This window comes from Octodon degus, unplaced genomic scaffold (assembly GCF_000260255.1).
Source record: "Octodon degus isolate 3935 unplaced genomic scaffold, OctDeg1.0 scaffold00213, whole genome shotgun sequence".
Lineage (NCBI taxonomy): Eukaryota > Metazoa > Chordata > Mammalia > Rodentia > Octodontidae > Octodon > Octodon degus.
In genome coordinates this window covers 810,988-832,744 of record NW_004524789.1, presented here as the reverse complement: position 1 = coordinate 832,744, position 21,757 = coordinate 810,988, and the positions used below count along the sequence as shown (strand labels likewise).

Here is a 21,757-nt window from a genome sequence, read left to right as displayed (position 1 = left end):
ACCTTAGCAGCCCCAGAAGCCCAGGGGGAGGAGAAACAGAAGCAATGAAAGGAGAGGAAAAATACTCTCAGTGTGTTTTTAGTACTCATTATACTGATGATGTGCTTGAACGTAAAACCAATCTTTTAAAAACATGCAAATGTTGCATATTTAAAATATGCCTGGAAAAACTGCTAGGGAATAATGAAGATTGGTTTTCAATTTTGGGGGTTTTTCGGTACCGAAACTCAAACTCAGGACCTTGCAGTTACCAGGCAGACGCTGTGTCACTGAGCTATATCCCTGGCCCTATTTCTGTGTTTTAAAAATATTCAACTCAGCTTATACTTTAATATTAGCAGATTTTAAAGCACTGTTATATGCCAGTGAGTGCAATAGTATGTTATAGCAGTAGAGGTAGAAATAACATTAAAAGTTTTAAATCATGTATGTATGTATGTATGTATGCATGCATTTATTTGATACAGGGTCTCACTATGGAGCTCAGACTTAGAGTGATCCTCCTATCTCAGCCTCCCCAGCACTGAGATTACAGGCATGTACCACCACACCCATTTTGGGGCTGGCAAGTTGTGCCCGGGGTTCTGGGGCTGGCACAGCATGAGGTACCAGGAGTCGAACCTGGGTCCTCCTTTTGCCTGTCACGTAGGCACTTAGACCACCGAGCTACCTCAGCAGCCCTACATTTTATTTTTGAATAATTGAGAAAGAAGCTCTTAATGCACATAGATTTGGCTTTTCTTAGTAGTCCTTCAGGTGTGCTGCATTATTAAGTATTCATGGTGACATTCGTTTTTATGAATTATGTTAATGGTCGCATCAGTTTTATACTGCTATATAGGGATCTCAGTGGTCTCTCAGTGTAGTCCGTTGTACCTGGGGAGAAACTGCAGCAGAAATGAAGGAAAGATAGACAAGAAGACAAGAGCTCAGTTAGGTGGTGACTTGTCTGCCTGGTTGGTGAAATGCCCCCGCCCCCCAACAGTATGGGTGTTTATTTATGTCTTTGCAAAGTTAGTAACACATAACACAAGATTGCATAGTGACTAAAGCCGACATTAACCAGTCAGTGTGCTTGTCTCAGGACTGAGATAGTTTGTCTGCTTTCGGCACTGAGGCCTAGTCCTGCTTTCACACATTTGACCAATTTTCCATGGCTCCCAACGGAAGCACACACAGAATTTATCTCATAGTTTCTGTGAATGACTTAGGTGTGACGTTTTCCTGGTTTCACATGGAGTTATGGTTTGCATCTAGATGTCCCATAAAGCCGTATGTGCTGGCTCAGAGGTGGGAGTCTCGGAAGGTGATTAGATCCTGGGGTGTGATATTCAGCAGAGGATTAGTCTGCTGATGAATTCATAGCTAAATGTAATTTGGGAGGTGAACCTGTTCGTAGGAGGTGGGGTCCCTGGGGGAGTGACGTACAAGAGTGTATCTCCCTTCCTCCTCCCTTGATCTCTCTGCTTCCTGCTGTCATGCCGTGTGCTCTTCCTCCTGTGCCATGCCCCTCTGTCATGCCAACAGGCCTTGTTGCCTGCTGACACGGACTGAAATCTCTACCAACTGTGATCCAAAATAAAGCTTACCTTTTTCGCGCCGAGGGTGTTGGGTACCGTGTGTTAGCAGTCAGAAGGACACAGCGGAGGCACTGACTAGGCTGCACTTTCAGACTGCATATTCAGCCTGGACTTACTGAAGCTTTTGCAGAAATGAAAGCTGTGGAGCTGAGGACTTCTGCTTCTTCCTGGCTGCTGGAGGGGCTGTCTGCAGGGCGTCGCCACAGGCTTTGCCCGGCGTAGCCCCACATTCAGCTAGCAGGATGTACTTCTGCCCTGTGTGCTGCCCAGCCAGAATCTTTCATGGCTCTTTGTTAAAAGCAAGTCCTGGGTCCTTGCTACACTCAACAAAAAAGGATTAAATAAAGTTGCGATATTAGGAGGGTGGAGATCATCACAGGTTACCTGAAGGTTTGTCTGACTTAGTGTCATTTTGAGGAAAAGAGTAAATTCCTTAAGTATAAAAGCCATGTAGTCTGGAAATTGGTTCAAAATTAGTGTGTGTGCTGTTGAAGCAATTCAAGCTTTCAGTTTTCATTCTCTGTTGTCTGGTAAACAAAGAAGGGCAGAAGTGAATGTGCATCATTAGTTAAAGGAGGTTAGTGAGCCTGAAACAACAATGAAAAGAGGATATTACCTTTCTCACATGGAAAAATTGAAGTGGTGGCTTAACCTGTTCCATTGTTTTTCCTGCCACTCTGGACATCGGAGGAAAGCAGGAGACAAGGTTCCTGCTGGACAGATGCTTGCCTTAATATGCCTTTGAGAGACAATACACTCTGCATGCTTTCTGTAACTGAATTGGAAATGTCGCTTTGCACAGCCTGGACAACTTCCTAGCCACCTTGCTGTCCTAGTGTCTGGGGCAGAGGTATTGTGGTCGGCAGTAGTCATCTCTTGCACTTAAAACTAGTATGCTTGAAATTATGGTTTAGGCTTTAATCTGATTGTCAGTAGTCACAGGACTTGAAGAAAAATAAGGAAAGAATTTCAGGTGGTTTTACCGTGGTCTTTAGATGAATTGATCGATTCCACAGCATCTAGTGAAGAGAGTCACAGGTGTGGTATCACATGGTGAACTGTAAGGACAGTAATTTCTTTGCATTTAGAATGACTGCCTTCACATTTCACCCTCAACTTTAGCAGTACCTTGTGCAGCAATAATCTAGTTAAACCTCCATTTTATTGACTAACACTTATTTTGTGGATCATCCACATTTAGTATGAGGACAAATCACACTCCAAGTATGTACATTTTAACATAGTGCTTGCACATAGAAGATGCCCAGTAAATGTTCCTGTGATAGTGACTACTACTACTGTTATTATGCACACATTTAGCTGGGTCTCCTCTGCTTTCCACACTATAGAAGATGCCAGATTACAAAAGAAGGATAATATGAACCAGAAACATGGCCAGCTCTTCATCAACAGACTTCACAGAGCCGTGCCTGTAATTCTTGAGTGAGCCTTCTATAATCTAATTCCCAAGTCTTTTAAATTTCAATCCAGTACCACTGCTCTTCCCTAGTTTCTTTTTGGGGTCCTGTGAATTCCTTCACCTTTAAGCATTAATTAAGTGATGAGACTGCAGGGTTAACACTCACTGTCTGCAGAACTCCGCGCTGCGCTGCGCTGCCTGGGAGTACGCTCCAGCAGCTGACACAGTGTTCTCCAGCAGCGTCTGCTGGAAGAGCCCTGATGAGTCAAATCAAAAGCTTTCTGGTTATGATTTTTTTGTTGTTGTGGTTTCTGAGTTTAAATAGTGCTTTAGTTTTATGAATTTATTTTCCACAAATCTAAGTTAATAGTGTTTACCTATTTGCTATTTGGATCTGTTCTGGATAGCTCAACAGGTCCGGAGGTAACACTGCTATACCTTATTATAAATTTCAAGAATACCTATTTAGGGGCCAGGGAGATGGCTCAGTGGAATAAGCGCTTCCCTGGCAAGCGCAAAGGTCTGAGTTCAATTCCCGGTTCCGCCAAAAAAAAAAAAAAAAAAAAAAAAAACCTATTTAATTTCTTGATCCAATTTTTAGGTACTTTGTCAAGCCCACATGTTTTAAAACTTATTCCTAGTGACTCTGAAACTATGCAAGCTATTTCTGGCTTCGGTTAGTGTAGGCTGCAGTTTACTGCTCTCTTAATTTAATGGAGGATATTGTACCTTATTTTCCTCTTTCTCAGGGTAGCTTCCTGTCCTTCAAACCTGGTGCTTCACACACAAATGACAAAGTCACAGCAGACTTATCTTTAAATGTCAGGAATAGAAATAAGTGCAATATTTAAAAATGTCTGTTTGACATTGTCATTTATTCGAAGCTCCCTCTCTAAAGAAAAGCTACTGATGTGATACCAAGGGCATGCTGGGCAGGCTGACTTGGGCTCAGATCTTCATCCAGCCTCCACTGAAATGAGGTGAATTATAATCCTGACATCATGGAGTTGAAGCGAGAACTCAATTCTCTGATATGTGAAAATGCTTTATTACAAACTCTAAATGTAGTAAGTAGACTGAAGTGACAAATACTGGTGACTCTTTACATCCAGAATTGCCAACTATTTTTAGCCAAATAGGCAATAAGGTTGTACAACTAATGAATTAAATGGCACCTCTCCCCCTCTAGGTGCTTACACGGCTGCACCTTGACGTAGGTGTCTTCTGCTCATGTCGCCTTCTGATCCCTCCTTCTACACCTTTTAGTCTGGCTATTTGCACCCTATTCTTCAGGACTCAGTTGAGATGTTCCCTTCTCTTGGACATCATCCCTGACCTCCTACTCTAGGGTATATCCCTTGTATGTGTTTATATATTCTATAAATAGCACTTTTCTGTGCAGTTATCAAACTTGCTTGTATGTTTTCCAAATGCACTGTGGGCTTTTAAAGATTAAGAGCTGTCTGATTCATTATTTATGGTTACATTCATAATCAGAGAGAAATATTTGTTGAATGGGTACACATGGAATCTTTGACCATTTTGGTGACATTATTTTTTTGGCTGAGTGCAAGATGGCTGTTTCTAAAGACCTTTATTCAAAAAGTGATTGGATATGATTCCCTCTTACAAACAAGTCCAATAAAGAATTATAAATGTCCTGGGGCTAGGGAGATAGTTCAGTGGAATAAGTGTAAGGTCCTGAGTTTGATCCCTGGTACTGCAAAAAAAAAAAAGAAAGAAAAGAATTATAAATGTCCTTCCAAAAAGCCCGCTGAAGCTATTGTTGGTTGATATGACCAGGCAATTGATCAGGAAGGTACCTGACAGAAAATAGTTATTTTTAGTCGTTTGTTTATTTATTTTCATGGTACTGGGAATTGATTTGAACTCAGGGCCTTCACACTGAGCTACATCTCCAGGCCTTCTTTAATTTGTATTTTGAGACAAGATCTTAATAAATCCCTAAGTTGCTCAGGCTGAACTTGAACTTGTGATCCTCTTGCCTCAGCTTCTGAGGGAGCTTGGGATTGAAAATATGAACCACAATACGTGGTATTTAGCCTTTTTTCCTTCATTTAGTCCAGTTATTTTGATGAGTGTTCTACCTTAATGTTACATGCAGATTTGTGCCAATTCTTTTTCTTAGGGTCGCCATAGTATAGTAATACTTGATAGTTGTATAGTTGTTTTCCATTTGTTGTAAGGTTGAAATACTGCTTATTGGTTCATTACAATATACATTAGAAAACACATGTAGGAGGACTTACTCTTTGTGACTGATAGTTTCTTAAATTCATAAGATACATAATTACCCTGTTAACTATAAAGTTGATATGATCAGAGTGATGGGAATTGATCATGGAAGGTACCTACCAGTGAATATATGATTAAACCCTTCAGGGATTGTGTATTTATTAAACTATTCAAGAGTTAGAAACTGAAAAGCTGCTCTTTTTCCTTATACATACCTTATTTTCTTCTAATGTATATAATGACATCTAGTTTTTGAGCTTGTATAATAATAATCATTTTTTTCTTTTAGTTAATCATTTTAATAGGACTTTGCTATAGTTCTAAAAACTCTTGTCAGAAAAGAATGATTTCACCAGAAAAGAAATGAAAGGATTGTTTTACTTACACACTCACACATTTTTTGTTCTCATTTTTGTTTCTTCCAGTGAGCATGTTTTTGAACACATTAACACCGAAGTTCTATGTGGCCCTGACAGGCACTTCCTCGCTAATATCAGGACTTATTTTGGTAAGTGGTGGAATCCTTCCCATTTAAAAATATGCTTATTACTAATATATGTTACTGTATGTACAAGAAAAAGTCTGGACTGATATGTAAGGCCAGCTTGCAGCTGTTTGCCTGGTACATATGTACATGTTAGGTGGGGTAGTCCTTGGCCTCTCACAGCCCGGGTTGGACACTTCACAGGTATGTGTAAAAGAATGTTTATGTAATCGTAGATTATTTTTGCTGACAGGACAAGACAGATACAAGTAAAACGTAAAACAAGGGAAAACACAGTTCTATGTCAAATTCTAGGGTCTAAAATGCTATAAAATAAGCATCACTCTTTTCAGCTAAAAATATTTTTATCCCCCTCATCAAAATGGATTATTGGACATAATCAAAATCAGTAGAAGTATAGCTCAGTTTCTTTTAGTGTGTTGAAATCCAGTGTGGCAAATCTAATGACTTTTACCTTCCATTGTTTTTTTCTCTCCAAGTTTATATTTACTTCTTTGTTCTTCCCTTAAAAGAATTCCGAACAGGTAAAAAGTAATATGATTATCATCTATATGGCTCCATTACTTTATGCAGGTAATGGTTGCCTCTGTTTGATGAGAGTATCCATACCCAGGTTCACCTTGGTTTGTTGTGTTGCATGGGCTGTTGAACTCAGAGTATGAGATGTTTAAAGTTGATGTTACTGAGCTAGGAATGTGAAAATGTATGAGCAGAAGCCACAGCAATATGGTTATATCAGTAGAAATTCAAGTAGAAAGTTTAATTCTGGCTACAGAAACTGACTCCGGGCAAGGGGGAGTATATTAAAAAGCATTAAAATAAGGTGTGTTGTCCCTGCTCAGCAACTAATGTGTTACAGATGAAATTAAACAATATCTACAACTCAATGAAAATTCAAGCACAACTTACTGGAATTTATGGGATGCAATGAAAGCAGTTCTTAGAGGAAAATGTATAGCTGTGAACTCACACATTAGGATAATAGAATGGGAACAAATAAATACTGTAATGTTGCACCTTAGATGTCTAGTAAAAGAAGAGCAAACCAAATCCAAAGCCCAAAGATGGAAGGAAATTATAAAGATTAGAGCAGAAATTAATGCAATCGAAACAAAGAAAACAATACAAAGAATTAGTGAATCAAAAAGCTGTTTTTCATAGGAGAACCTGTACTGTGACATCCTGTAACTCAGTTGTGTCCCAAATTTTCTGATCAAGGAGATGATAAGGCCACAGAGGAAAGTGGTTGATGATGTAGAGTGTGCCTAAGGAGAGTCACATGGAGAGAGCTTGCATAAAGAGCAAATTATTCAAGCAATGGCTGTGAGTCATCCACATGGCTGACACTGACAAAGGATCTACAAACTGCAGTACAGGGTTTCAGGATAAATCCTGAGGGGATTTGACTGACCTTATAAGATACAAAAGCTACATTTCTTGTTATATACGTTTTGCTTTATCTTGGTCTTAACCATCCAGCAGAAATGTATAAAAACGAAGTATAAAAAGTAAAGCCATATTAATATGCTGAGCTATATAAGGCTCAAGTCAACAACTTCTCACACTGCCAGTCTTACAGAAAACCCACTACTATTATGGACTACTGGACTATATTGGAATATTTTCCTGAGCTCACACACCTATATTTAAATGACAACAGAATACCCTTGTCTGACAAAAGTAAACAAAAAAAGCGGCTACAGATGAACCACCATTTTGTATCTGTATATTCAAAATAGTTATGATAGATATACAGCTACATTCTCTCAATTCAATGAATAGAAAGATTTGTTCTAATAGTGTTTGTGGACAGAATATCATGTCTGCATCTTGTACAATGAGTAATGACTAAGACATCAATATGCAGTGTATTAAGTATTGAAACTGTCCTACTAATCAGTTTTGAAACTATCTCATTGTTATTTGTTTCTCAATAAAATTATTAAAAATAAGTGTCAAACTTTCTGAAATAAAATGATTTTTTAAAATTCAAAAAAAAGCTGGTTCTGTGAAAGATTAAATAAAATTGATAAGCCCCTAGCTAACCTCATCAAAAACAGGAAAGAAAAAGCTCAAATTCAAGCAATAAGGAATGAACAGGGTGTAATTACCACTGACCCTGTGGAAATTCAGAAGATCATCAATAGCTGTTTTGAGAATCTTTACTTTTACAGAATCGGAGACACAAAAGAAATGAACAGATTCCTAGAAAGGTACAAATTACCAAAACTGAATCAAGAAGATATAACAACTCTCAATAACCCAATAACAGCCAGTGAAACACAAAATGTAATAAAAAACTTAACTGACAAAGAAAACTCCAGGTCCTGATGGAGTCACAGCTGAATTCTACAAGAAATTTACAGAAGATATAATCCCTACACTCCTCAAACTTTTCAATGAAATTGAAAAGGCAACAATTCTCCCAAAATCATTCCTAGATGCAAGTATTATACTGTTACCAATACCAGGGAAAGACACAACTAGAAAGCTACAGGCCAATTTCCCTCGAGAACATAGATGCAGAAATCCTCATTAAAATCCTAGCAAATGAAATACAGCAAATCATCAAGAAGATCATACACCATGACCAAGTAGGATTCATCCCAGGGATGCAAGGATGGTTCGATATATGCAAATCTATAAATGTAACACACTATATCATTAGAGCAAAATCCAAAAACCACATGATCATCTCAGTTGATGCAGAAAAGGCTTTTAAACAAGTCCAGCACTCATTCATGTTCAAAGTCCTACAGAAAATTAGAATAGAAGGCTTCTACCTCAATCTGATAAAAGCCATCTATGACAATCCAACTGCTAACATAATTCTAAATGGAAAAAACCTGAAACCTTTTACTCTCAGATCTGGTACAAGACAAGGATGTCCTCTGTCACTACTCCTATTCAATATCGTTCTGGAATCATTAGCTAGAGCCATTAGACAAGAGAGAGAAATAAAAGAAAGTTAAACTATCATTATTTGCTGATGACATGATACTCTACTTGGAAGACCCAAAAAACTCCACCAAGAAGCTACTAGAGTTATTAGATTTTTTTTCGGTACCAGGGAATTGAACTCAGGAGCCTGTGCTTGCCAGGCAAGGGCTTATTCCACTAGTAGCCCCGGCCCAAGAAGCTACTAGAATTAATACACAAATTCAGTAACATAGCAGGATACAAAGTCAATACCTAAAAGTCAGTAGCATTCCTCTAGAGAGACAACAAACCCCCTGAGAGAGAAATTAGAGACAGGATACCTTTTGCAATAGCAGTGTGGAAAATGAAATATTTAGGAATTAGTCTAACTAAAGAAGTAAAAGATCTGTTCAGTGAAAATTACAGTACTCTGGAAAAAGAGATCGTAGAGAATGTCACAACATCAAAAGATATTCTGTGCTCCTGGCTAGGAAGAACCAATACTGTGAATATGGGCATACTCCCAAAATTGCTATACAGATTTAATGCACTCCCTATCAAAATACCACAACTTACCTCACAGACCTAGGGAAATCATTCCTAAAATTTATTTGGAACCAGAAGAAACCTAGAATAGCCAAGGCAATCCTGGGCAACAAAGGCCAGGCATGAGGCATTACAATGCCTGACTTGATATTATGCTACAAAACTACTGTGATAAAATCAGTATGATATTGGCAAAAAGAAGACCTGAGGATCAGTAGAATAGATTAGAAGATGCAGAGGCCTCTATGAACACACTCAGCCATCTTATCTTCGACAAAGGAGCCAAACATGCTTACTGGAAGAAAGATAGCCTCTTTAACAAGTGATGCTGGAAAAACTTGAGCTGGTCAAATAGTTCAGTGGATTAAAGTACCTGCAAGCAGGCACAGGGGCTAGGACTTCAATCCCTGGGCCTGCTTTGCCTGTTACCCCCCCCCCCCCGGGGTATGTTGAGCTGGTGATTGAGACTGGGATTGGTTGTGCACATCTGTAATCCCATAACTTAGGAGGTTGTAAAGAGGAGAGTCACTAGGCGTCTGATCTAGTAATGAGACCTTGAACATCCTATAGACCGTTCCCTAAAAATACCGAAAAAACCCCCCGAAAACTTGACCCAGTCTATCACCATGCACTAAACTAAACTCAAAGTAGATTAAAGATCTAAACATTAAAACAGAAACACTAAATCTCCTGAAAGAGAAAGTAGGTGGAAATCTTAAAAGACATAGAAGGGGTAGACAAACAATTCATGGACAAAAATCAAACTGCATGGGATATACTTCAAGGAATTAGCAACTGGGACCTTCTCTTATTGAGAAGTTTCTGTATGTCAAAAGAAATTACCAACAAGGAAAAGACAACCCACAAATTTGGAGAAAATCTTGTTATAGGATAATAATATCAGTAAGCTTCTCTTCTGGATGCTTATTCACTAAAGTTTGCAGTCCAAAAATTAGACCGCTAGATGGGCTACAAAAATAGCCAATATTTTGGCTGTAGCCCTTCAAGGTCAGTGAGGACTCAGGACATAAGAGAACCTCTGCTGTGACATCCTATAACTAAGTGGTGTCCCAAATTTTCTGATCAAGGAGATTATGGGGCCACAGAGGAAAGTGATCAATGATGCATAGTGTGCCTAAGGAGAGTCACCTAGACAGAAAAAATTCTCTCAGGCTTTCACAGAGAGCAAATTATTCAAGCAATGGCTGTGACTCATCTAGATGACTGACACTGACAAAGGATCTACAAGGTGCTATACATGGTTCCAGGGTAAATCCTGAGGGGATTTGACTGGCCCTTGTCAGATAGCAAAAGTTACATTTTGAGTTATATAGGCCTTGCTTTAACTTGGTCTTAACTATCCAGCAGAAAAGTGTAACCATGAAGTATAAAAAGTAACAGTATATTAATATGCTAAGCTGTAAAAGGCTCAAGTCAACAACTTTGGACAATTGCCAGTTACGCTGGTAGCTCACTACTATTATGGACTATTGGATTATATGGGGTTAATTTGCTGAATTCAAGTACTTACAATATTTGGCCTGGCATCAGTGTGAAAAAAAATCCTTTAAAGACCTCTCCAAATACAGTTTCTCTGACAGCCATGGAACACCCATCTCTGACAAAACAAAAAAAGGGGGATATAGTAAATATTTTGTAGTGAAAAAAATATATATGTATATTTATATATTTATATACAAGATAGGATAGAAGATTTTTTGGTTTTTTGGGGTTTTTTGACTGGCTCAGGATGCCTTCAGGGCAGGTCTGGTGAGGCACGAGGATCTCAGATCGAACCACAGAATCCTGAGCCTGACTGCTTTGCTTAAGCAGGCACTTAAACAACTGAGCTAATGGGCAAGCACCCATAATTTTTAATTTAATTTAATTTTTTTAATGTTTTGGCTAGCTCATAGTGCCTTAAGGGTGGGTCTGGTGCAGCTTGTGGAGGTGGGGATTGAACTGAAGTCCCCTGAGCCTAAGTCTGCCCAAGCAGATGCTTTAAACAATGGAGATAACCCACAAGGCAGTTAGGATAGATATACAGCTACTTTCTTTTTGTTCAATGAGTGGAAAGGTTTGTACTAATTATGTTTAGTCAAGATATCATGTCTACATCTTGTCCTCTGAATAACAACTATGAAGACAACAATATGCAATGTATTAATTATTGTAACTATCTCACTAACCTGTTTTGAAACTGTTTCATTGCTATTTTACCTTTTTTTCTCATTAAAATGAATAAAATATTTTTAAAAAATAAAATAAGATGTGTTGTGGTATTTTGTACCATGGTAATGTTGAACTGCCAATCATTAATGTGTTTTCAGAGTCCTCACTGTTTCATAGCGACAGAAAAAATGAGAACATTATAGAGTCATTCATAAGTATAGAAAAATAATTTTAATTGATTATATTTAAGGAATGTATTTTAAGATTATGTTCCTCCTGTTTAATATTTAAATCTCTTTCTGAAATGATAGTTACATGTAGGGTGGTATTTTTTTTCCATAATTTTATTGATAAATAGCTATGAGACAGTTTCAAATCAAATCGGTAGGACAGTTTCAATAATTAACATTAGGGTGGTATTATTTTGTTTTAATTATTAGGTAAAGAAACTTTATAAACTTTATTTATTTATTTATTTATTTTTTTGCGGAACCAAAGATTGAACTCAGGCCCTTGTGCTTGCCAGGCAAGCACTTGTTCTACTGAGCCATCTCCCCAGCCCCGGTAAAGAAACTTTAGCAACATCAAATTAGGCATAAGATTTGTTAATGGGAGAAAGGAGTTGAAAAAAATTTGAATAGACTAAAATCCTAGAGTTTAGGAACTAGTATCTTAGGATACCATCAATTTTAGCAATTTCTTTCTATTCAGCTGTGTGGGAATAACATAAACTGTCCAAAAGAGGAAAAAAAAAAAAAAAAGAAATATTGAAGTGTGATCTAGGATAATGAATGAAGAAGAGAGAAACTTCAGATAATCCCTGAAAAATAACTTCCATGTCAGTGTAGGGAACTCAGGGCAGGGGAAAACTGCATGAGAGAGGATTTGGTGGATTGAAGTAGGAATAAACTGTTTTGCCAGAAAACTATAGAAAAAAGTTGGGAGGTTAAATACGTTACAGGAATGAGTCATTCCAAATCAATCAATTAATCTCTCTCTCTCTCTCTCTCTCTCTCTCTCTCTCTCTCTTTCTTCCTGACACAATGTCTTGCTATGCAGTTCAGGCTGGCTTTGTGCTCACTTTTGTAGCCCCCAGGCTGGTCTCGAACCCAGAGTTCTTTCTCTCTCACCCTCCTGGATGCTGGGATTACAGGCATGCACCACCACGCCCCATTCCGTCATTCCAAAGGTTTCTAATTTTCTTAATTAAATAGAAGATTTTCACTAAGAAGCCATATACTTGGTATTTAGCCCTATGCATGAATCAAAAATTATATAGAAGAGGACAAAGGATAGGTAGACAGTAAAAAGAGAAAATAATAGAGGCCGGTTTTGATGAGATGAGTGACAGGAGAGATTGCTTTGGGGAGAACCTGGGTGACCTGACTTCCTAGGATCCTACATTCAGCATAAACCCTTTATTTTTTTCAGTAGGGAAAATTGATAATTCCCAAGGAAAGAAAAGAAAGTGTCCTGGCTACCCTCTTAGGATTAGTTTTAGCAAAGTCAGGACTAGAACCTACATTTTCAGGTTCCTACCTTAATATTCTAAATGAACTGAGGACCTCACAAACTTGGAAGAAGCTTTCACTTGCTTGATAAGTGCGCTCTCTCTCTCTCTCTCTCTCTCTCTCTCTCTCTCTCTCTGCAGGTTGGAGGGATGTAGTATAAATCTCCATATAATGGTTATCATTTACATTTTAAATAATATTTTCACATTTCCTTTCTAAAATATCTTGGGAATATTTTTTATTAAACAAAAAATTGGATTCTTGGGTGCCCACAACTTCCTCCTGAAGGCAGCAACTCAGTCTGATGCAGCAGGCGGGGCTGTGTGCGTTCTCCCTTTCAGGGTCTCTTTACTTAAGTACCTTACTTAGCTGAGGCTTACCGTGTCGGGGCTGGCCCAGAGCCCTTGCTGCGTGAACACCTGCAGGCACAGCAGTGAAGTGGCCTGATTGCTAGTGTTGCTTCTGTTTTGCTAAATAGGTGTTTTAGTCACTTTCTGTGGCTGGGGCAAAATACCAGGCACCCATAATTTAAAGGAGGAAAGGCGTATTTTGGCTCATGGTTATAGAGGCTTCAGTCCCCAGTTGGTCAGCTTGAAGGTGCAGCAGCAGAGTAGAAAGGCCGGGGCAGAGGAAAGCTGCTTGGCTCAGGCCCTGGAGAAGCAGAGTGGAGGAACTTAACAAGGAGCAAGCTCCTCAGGCCACACCCCTCTGGTCTGCCTCCTCGGATCAGAGCTCAGTCTAACAGTCACATCCGGCTCTAATGCCCCATCATTCATCGCCTTTCGGCACTCCCACCTTTGCGTCCGTGCACTTTTCTGGGGGTCATCTAGCTAAAGCCTTTCAGAGTAGAAGAGTCAGCTGCCTCAGGTTCCACAGCCCGTGCTTTCTCACTCATTTCACTGCCTTTCTGGTGCTCAGCTGGTTTTCTGGCCTGCTGAACAAATGACAGGTCTGAATTTCACACTGCAGTCTGTGCTGTGGACTTACAGAGTATAAATTAATTACCGCAGTGTTGATTATTTCCTTTCACTCTGATAAGACAGCCTGGTAGTCATTTTCCTTTCTAAGCCAAGAAAGGTGAAGTCCCCTAGCAGGAAACGGGTTTCTCTAGCCTGTGATACCTTTGCAGGTCTGGGCTGATGCGCAGCTGCTACCGCTGGGTGATCGCTTCTTGGCTGTCTGATAGTCCATTTTCCTTGCAGCACTCTGCAGAAGCGGAGGAAATATCCTGACTGATGGGACTCAAGGAGCAGAGGAAAATCTCCCGTGTAAGAAGATTTTGAAAGACTTGGAGCTGAGGCAGGAGGATCATAAATCCAAGTCCAGCCTGGGAAATTAGTGACTTAGTCACTGTAGCAAAATTGTAAGAAAGGGCTGAGGTTGTACCTAATGTGAGGGCTTTGTGCACAGTCTGCATTACTGGAGGCGGGGAGAGGAGCAGGGAGAGAGAGAATGGTCTGTACTGAAGACACAGTAACTACAGTGTGAACAAATACCTTTGATAGCTTTAGGCTTCTGCTTTAAAGATGGTTGACACTGCTTTTCCTGGTCTTAACATGACCACAGGGTAGGTTCTCTATGCAGCCATTGTGGCTACACAGGTCTGCTTTAGGCAGACGCAGCGCCGGGTAAAGGACCAAGAGCTTTGCAAAGTAACTGTGAGTGTAGAGTGCTTAGTGGTTTGTTTCCTGGCACTGAGGAGACAATTGCCTAAAAGCTGTGCCCTGAGCGCTCTACCAGCCTGTTGTGAACACCCAGAACACAAGGCTGCCTCCGGAGAAACTGTTTGGGGCCCTCGGGATTCCTCTGTGGGAGACGGAGATTATGCCGTTCACTGTCATGGTAGGGGAGAGGTAGAAACACTCCCCCGTCTACACTTTCTCTGTGAAGAAAACATCTATGGAACAAATTTGCATAGAAACTGAAGTCACTAGGCCAGTAGTGCTCCCTCCTATATTAATAGGCTTAAGAATAAATAGTGATATATTTTACCAGCTGTCACTGGTCATTCTGATCTCAGAAGTGGGTACCAGCAGTGAGTTTGGTATATAACACCTGTCGCACTTGTGCTTCCTACAATCATATTCTTCCAGAAGCTTTCTCCTCAGATTATTGCTTTACTTGAAGCTGCTGTCCCTCTGCCTGCTTGGCACAAGTCTTTTCAGCCCACTCCAACCCAAAGATAAGAACTGAAGCTGGCTTTCAGGTAGCATTTTAATTTTTTTTTTTTTTTTTTTTTTTTTTTTTGGTACTGGGAATCGAACTCAGCACTTCATACTTGCCAAGTAGGCACTGTGCCGAGCATTTTAATTGATACACATATATATGGATTATCTAAATAACAGTGGCTATTTGAGGGATAAAGGTGAAAATAGACTTGGGGAACCTTGACTAGGAGGGCTTTGAGGGTTGGCAAGCAGCATATAGATGCCAAGCTGTGTTAGCTAAGAAGTAACTTGGCTCTTTGCTCTGCAACCCTGAAGGAGAGAGAGGCTGTGGGGGCAGCATGCCGGGGAACCTTGCGGAAAATGCGAAAGAATGGAGGCTCATTTAGTAGTAGCAGATTACAGCTTCTTGGGTTCATCATGAAAGTTAATGCTTTTCCTCAGGAGACCCAGCGTCAGGCAGAGAAAGGAGGTAGATGTGTGCCACGGTCAGCGAGCATGGACACTGGAGTGGATGGCATTAACGAATAGATGTGGAAGAAGTGAGGAGATGAGTAAGCTGCTCGTGGGTGAGGGAACAGAGCTGCCTCCAACCGAGTGAGTAGGCTTGAAGGTCATGCAAGTGCAGTGCTGGGGCGGGGGCAGCCAGCAGCCATCCAGCTTACCAATAAAGACCTAGGGACGAAGCATCCAGACGTAGCTAGCTCAGATCATCGCCTTGCTGTAAGGATGGAGGGAAGCCCGGAGGTAGATTTCCGCTGCTGTGCCCCACATCTTTCTGTCAGCCATGTGGCCTGGGACGTGGGTAGTTCCAGCAGTTTGTATTTTCATGTTAACAGACCCACAGCCCAGCTTGAAGGAAAGGGAAGGAAAAGGAAAGGAAAAGAGGAAAAGTGAAAAGCAGAGATGAAGACGATAACAAGCTTCTGAGGAAGAAGTTTTTTTTCTTTTTCCATTTGGCAGTGGCTTAGGTCAAGTCTAGAACATGGACCAATACTTGCCACAATTTATATTTTATTTGTGTGATCAGTTATTCATTTTCTTTCCAGACTAGAGGTGTTATAAGCCTAGTGATCATATTTGTGTTTTTCCGTACCTCTAATGCCACAGTAAGTACTTACAGAGCAGAAGATCCAGTGAGTGAGAAAATTACTAGCCTCAGAATTATCTGGAGAGCTTGTTTAAAATGATGCATTTTCAGTACCTCCTCCTTCAGACTCTTTGCAGAAGGAGCCCAGATGACAGGTGCTGTCACAGCATGAACTGGCAGGGCTTGGGACCAGTGACCCCGGCCAGCTCCTCCTGTCATTAGGGCTTCGGCAGCTTCACCCAAGGGTAGTGACCCTCCCCACGGAGCAACAGTGGCTGGCGCTGCGGTGAAGAATCTCATCCTGCACAGACAGACCTTGAGATGGAGACAGATCCAGGGCTTTTTGTTGTTGGCTCCTTTTCTTTTCTTTGTTTTGCTTCTGTCTTCCTCTTTGTTTGTTGTCCTTGTTTTATTTTGAGACAGGGTCTCACTGTGTGACTCAGGTAGCCTTGAACCCACTGTGCAGCCCAGATTGGGCTCCAACTCGTGGAGATTCTCCTGCCTCACCTTCTGAAATGCTGGGATTCTGGGCACTACCACCGTGCCCAGCTGGCCCTTGGCTTTTGACCTGGAAGACTGCCTTACCTTCCTATGCTTTTTCTTAAAACCTGTGCAGCATATGGCCAGGTACGGGTAGGGGGAGCTCAAGCACCAGTTCTTCATGTAGGTCCGGCAAACGCTGAGGGGAACAGGTGGCCGAGGAGGGACTGACCATACACTGGGAGCAGGAGACCATTTGGGGCGCATAAACGAAACAGAAGCTGCAGGTTGCTTTGTTTTTGTTTTCTTTTGAAGTTAGGCCTGTTGTAAGGAATCAAAAGCAATCAGTGGGCATAAAGGGAAGGATATACTCGATATAACATGTAGGAATCTAAAAGGCAACTAGAAAAGGTTACAAATATTACTACGATACATTCCTATTGCCTTGTTTTTTCCCCTTAAGTTCATATGATCTTTTGCTAAAAAACTGCCTCTGGAGATGTATTTGAAGACTTGGTGCAGGTGTCATTATGGTAGGCTTCACCTAGGAGCAGCCTGCCAGAAGGCCTCACGTTCCCTCTTAGGTCTCTACCATCCTCTGGCGACATCTTTTATTCCTTAGCTAATTTCAGGCTTGGGTTTATTTGCGTTTTCCATGGATTTAATAGAATTGATGTAGTATTACTAATTTTTCTGTTGAGAATTTTGAAACATTTTGGGGAAGAATATAAGGTATGGGGAAATCCCTGGCTCATGAAGTGTTTTACATACAGAACATAAAAGTTAAAAGAAGACTTGTTAGATGAGAAAGTTCAATCTTACAGTCTCCAAGATGGAATTAAAGGCCTCAGTTGTGTGTGTCATTTTCCAGACTTGCGTTTCCTTAGGGTGGGTGAAGTCTGTCTTGTGGACCCCCTGGAAAGCAGGCCTCTGCCCTCCTCCTGTGCTCCTTGGAACAGCACTGGGCGTGGACCCCTGCCCACAGTGCTGTTCAGGTGTAACCTATGCCCTGAAGTGTAGATTTTGGCCTTGTGCTCTGAAAAAAGTAGATCCAAATAATTCCACAGCCTTTGCATTCTTTTGGTGGGACTGGGGATTGAACTCAGGGCCTTGTGCATACCAGGCCAGTACTCTGCCACTGAGCTACATCCTTGGCCCTTCACATTCTTGATTTGGGTGACACTTTCCTCATTCCCAGAAGATAAAGCTTGTCTCTGCCTTCTCAGACATCTGTGCCACCTAGTTGGTTTTTTTTCCCCCTTTACTGCCTTCCCTGAGGAACAGTTCAAATCACACCCCATTTCCCAACCTGAAGTGTCTCCCTCTAGTCTTCTGTCATTTTCTTTCTTCCTGTCTTAGAGAAAGACCTTTCTAGGTAGGGTTTGTAGGATGAGTGTGCTTTCTGGCCCCTTAAGAGTCATGCTTCCTGATCATGTCTATTCTCTTTCAGTTTCTCTCTGTTCACTGGATTCTTTCTCCTTCCATCCTTGCTCCCCTTCAGTACTGGACATCACATTTTGAGGTAAGGTCTTGCTAAATTGCTCAGGCTGGCCTTGAACTCCTTCTGCCTCAGCCTCCAAAGTAGCTGGGATTATAAGTGTTTGCCACACCCAGCTATTTTTCAATAATAAAATGAGCACAAAATGTTTATGATTCCACTGTTTATTTAGACAGTATATCAACTAGGTCAACTGTATCATCCGTGCATTCAGCCTTCCGGCGTGGCCAGCTAGTGTAGAGCGTCCCCCACCCACGTCTCGTATTAAAGAAATGCATACTCGGGACCTTGCACGTGCCAGGCAAGCACTTACTCCACGGAGCTATCTCCCTGGCCCTAGAGGGACTAAAGTTTTAAAACTAAATAGTGTCTGTGTGTGGGGAGGGCATCTATACATTTTTTTCAGTATGAAGGAATGAACCCAGTACCTTGCACATGCTAGGCAAATGTTCTATCTCTGATCCAAATCCTGCCCTGTAAACTTATGCCCTGTATTTTAAAGTTTTGGTCATCTGGCAGATCTGAAACTGTTTTGTTCTACTGTGTCAGGCTCTTGGAGCTACTAGCATGTCCGTGAGGAAGTTTTAAAATCTAAATTTGTTTATAAGAGCTTTCCTGTTTACATTGTAGGTGTATGCCAGGGAAAAGAATTCAGAATGACACCGAATATATGTACTTTACGTAACACCATCCGCTTTTTTGGATCTATGCAGCCTTTTAAAAGTACTTTGACATGCTTACCCAAAACCTGATCTATTCTGGGATAAAAGGAAGATTCTTACGTTGAAGTTTCAGAAGTCTTGAAGCCTTTCCTTTCTTCCTTTCCTAGTTGTTCATTCAGTACGTATTAGGACAGTGGTCCTTCTGTGTACTAGTGTTGTACACAGCAGGGCTATACTGATATGACAGGCTTGACAAAACTCCCTACACCCAAAGAGCTGTACAAATAACTCATTCTCTTCTGAGGTTTATTATTCCTGTATTAGAAATAGTGGGTAGAAGGTCTATCTTCTGTTCAAATGCAAATGTTCAATTAAAGTGATTCATTTGTCCCTTCAGATGAGCTTCCTGGGCATGTTTGATAGACTACTTCTGGACTGGTTTTATAACTAAGGAAGCACAGAGGGACAATGTCAGGAGACACTGATAGGCTACATCTGTCTGTGTTTATTTACACGAAGCAAGGCCATTACAGAAAGAGGTCTGACAAGATGATGGTGAAGAGTCAGGGCTTCAGGCTAAGCCACAGATTAGCTGAGCGACTTGGGTAGGGTCACTATATCATGATGGGCAATATGTGCTCTCTGTAAATGAATGTCATACGTAGTCTTTTAGGGTTCCTTTTGGTGCTGATGTTTATGATTGTGCTAGAGGAACTGAGCAGTCTGAAGAATCTTAAGGTGTTTTGTGTGATGGGTGCAGACATGCCAGGAGCAGCCTGCGATGGGCATTGTGGTATGTAATGTGGACTTCTTGTGGCAGGAACCAGGTTTTGTAGCCCTAAAACGTAGCTGGTGACTGATCAGGAGCACTTGCTTCTATGGGACAGAATGAGTGGACTGCAGTCTGGCAGGTGCGCTCCTGGGACAAGGGAAAGCACAACAAAGACACAGTGAGGGGGACTCTCCCACCAGTGACTGGAGACACTGCCAGTTCTGTGAGCAGGGATCTGGACTCTGCGGAGTCCACCTGTGGTTTTAGTAGTGGTGAACCCATGAATCTCTTGAGGACTTCGTTGAGTAGTAAAGCATCCCTTGTCCCTGTGATTCCCATGGATTTTTACTGACAGCCTGCTCACAGAAAAGATGCGATGCAGACAAACTGGAGCAGCAACAGCGGGCTGCCTCACAGCAGGTGACGTCTGCTCCCCCTGGGGCCGTGCGCATCACTGACATAATAAACAGAAGCTCTGCTGTTACTTTTGAGAACCAGCTATGTGTCAGACACTGAAAAAAGTATTTGTACATAGAGTTGGTGTGAAAACAGAGGACCTTCGAGGATAAATAATACGCATGATTTCTGCTTTACAGTCAAAGGAACTGGTGTCCAAATAGATCAGTAGATCACCTGGATAAAATCTGTTCTGGACCTGTGCTTTATAAATTTACCGTTCTTGAAGTTTCTTCCCCCTTCAAACAAAACTTACTCTGAATGTTACACGTGCCTTGTCTCTCCGTAACTTTCATACTGTAGTGTCACTACTCTGTCCGGAGAAATGACTTGAATGCTTTAATGTGAAAATCTATATAGTCTTTTTTTTTTTGAAGATCCTCAAAAATGTAATTGATATTACTATCATTATACTATGATAGTTTACTTGATCTATTATGAAAGAGACCATAATTTTGTTTGCCATCAAGAAAGTATTACTGACACCCCATCATTGCTGCTGCCGCCATGTCTCCAGTGAAAAATTTATATAGTCTTAAGGAGTAACATTTTGGGATTAAATCAAAGTGTCCTCTCATAGGATGAGAAACATTTGATTTGATTAATACTTTATTTTGGTATTTATACTTTTTGTCATTTTAGAAGGTTCTAGTAGAACAAAAGACAGAAAATACCAGTTTTTACATTATCGCCCAAAGTAACTTTAAGAGTTGCTTTTATGTTGCTTGTATGAAGTAAGGAGGGATAATGGTAATTCTGCCATTCTACATTTTGCAAGCATAGTGTAGCTATCCTGTGAGATTCTGGATGTTTTTAATTTTTAAATGTCATCTGTAGAATCACTTATGAGTGCTTAAGGAACAAATTCTTAATCAGAGAAAGATGAGAGGATGTGGACAAGAGTAACTTCAGACAGCAATGGGGAAGTGTCCAGTGCAGAGGAAAGGGCTGTAGGCCAGGAGGGCCTGGGCTGGCAGCGCAGCGGGAGCTCACTTCCCAGCACACACAGGCCCTGGCTTCACTCCCTCGTACCACACAAACAAAAGGGTCTGGGGTGGTCCTTTGCTTTCCACTGTCCAAGAAGTCCTGACTTTAGTCTAATCACATGAGCATCAATATCCTTGCCATTTATTAATAAAAATCGATTTTTCCTCTTTAGCAATCCGTTGTATGTATTGGTAAGCGTGTGAACTAAGAACCATTAATGTTACACCGAAGGCTTGTGTTCATGAAGCATTTCTTAGCAAGTAAGACAGTGCTAAGTTTCAGCCGCCGGTGCAAGAAATGACCTCACGTGCTCTTGCTCCTTATGTCTGTCTCTGTCTCTCTCCTGAAACAGGTGTCCCGCTGTGTTGCCCAGGCTGGCCTTGAATTATAGGTTCAAGTGATCCTCCTGTTTGAGCCTCCATGGGAACCTGCACTACACACATGCACCACAGTGCCTGGTTCCCTTTTTTGCTTTTGTTCAGTAAAACCAGTATTTTTCTAAGGAGGTCTTACTTTTTTTTAAAGGAATTTTTCTTTGAAAAGTTATATGTAATAATATAAAATGCCAACAATTGGAATACTTCGTAAACTATGTGATTCTTTCATTTTGTGTTTTTATTTTTTTTTATTTTTATTTTTTTAAAATTTTATTTATTTATTTGTGTGTGTGTGTGTGTGTGTGTGTGTGTGGCCAGCTCAGTCCACCAGGGGGCGGGGCTGGCTGGCATGTGGTGCTGG

At 40.9% G+C, this 21,757-nt stretch overlaps 1 protein-coding gene across 10 annotated transcripts in view; it reads left to right on the top strand.

The window, feature by feature from the left end:
- Positions 1-21,757, top strand: part of St7 (suppression of tumorigenicity 7) — a 257,335-nt gene that overhangs the window by 106,578 nt on the left and 129,000 nt on the right. For 5 of the 10 annotated variants that reach the window (XM_023705054.1, XM_023705051.1, XM_023705050.1 and 2 more), the window contains exons 2-3: positions 5,682-5,764; positions 18,095-18,166. In XM_023705054.1, coding sequence (XP_023560822.1) covers positions 5,682-5,764; positions 18,095-18,166 — 155 coding nt within the window. Of the gene's footprint in view, positions 1-5,681; positions 5,765-16,710; positions 16,792-18,094; positions 18,167-21,757 lie in introns of those variants that run through there. The other 5 variants (XM_004644856.2, XM_004644854.3, XM_004644855.2 and 2 more) reach the window with 2 other exon arrangements.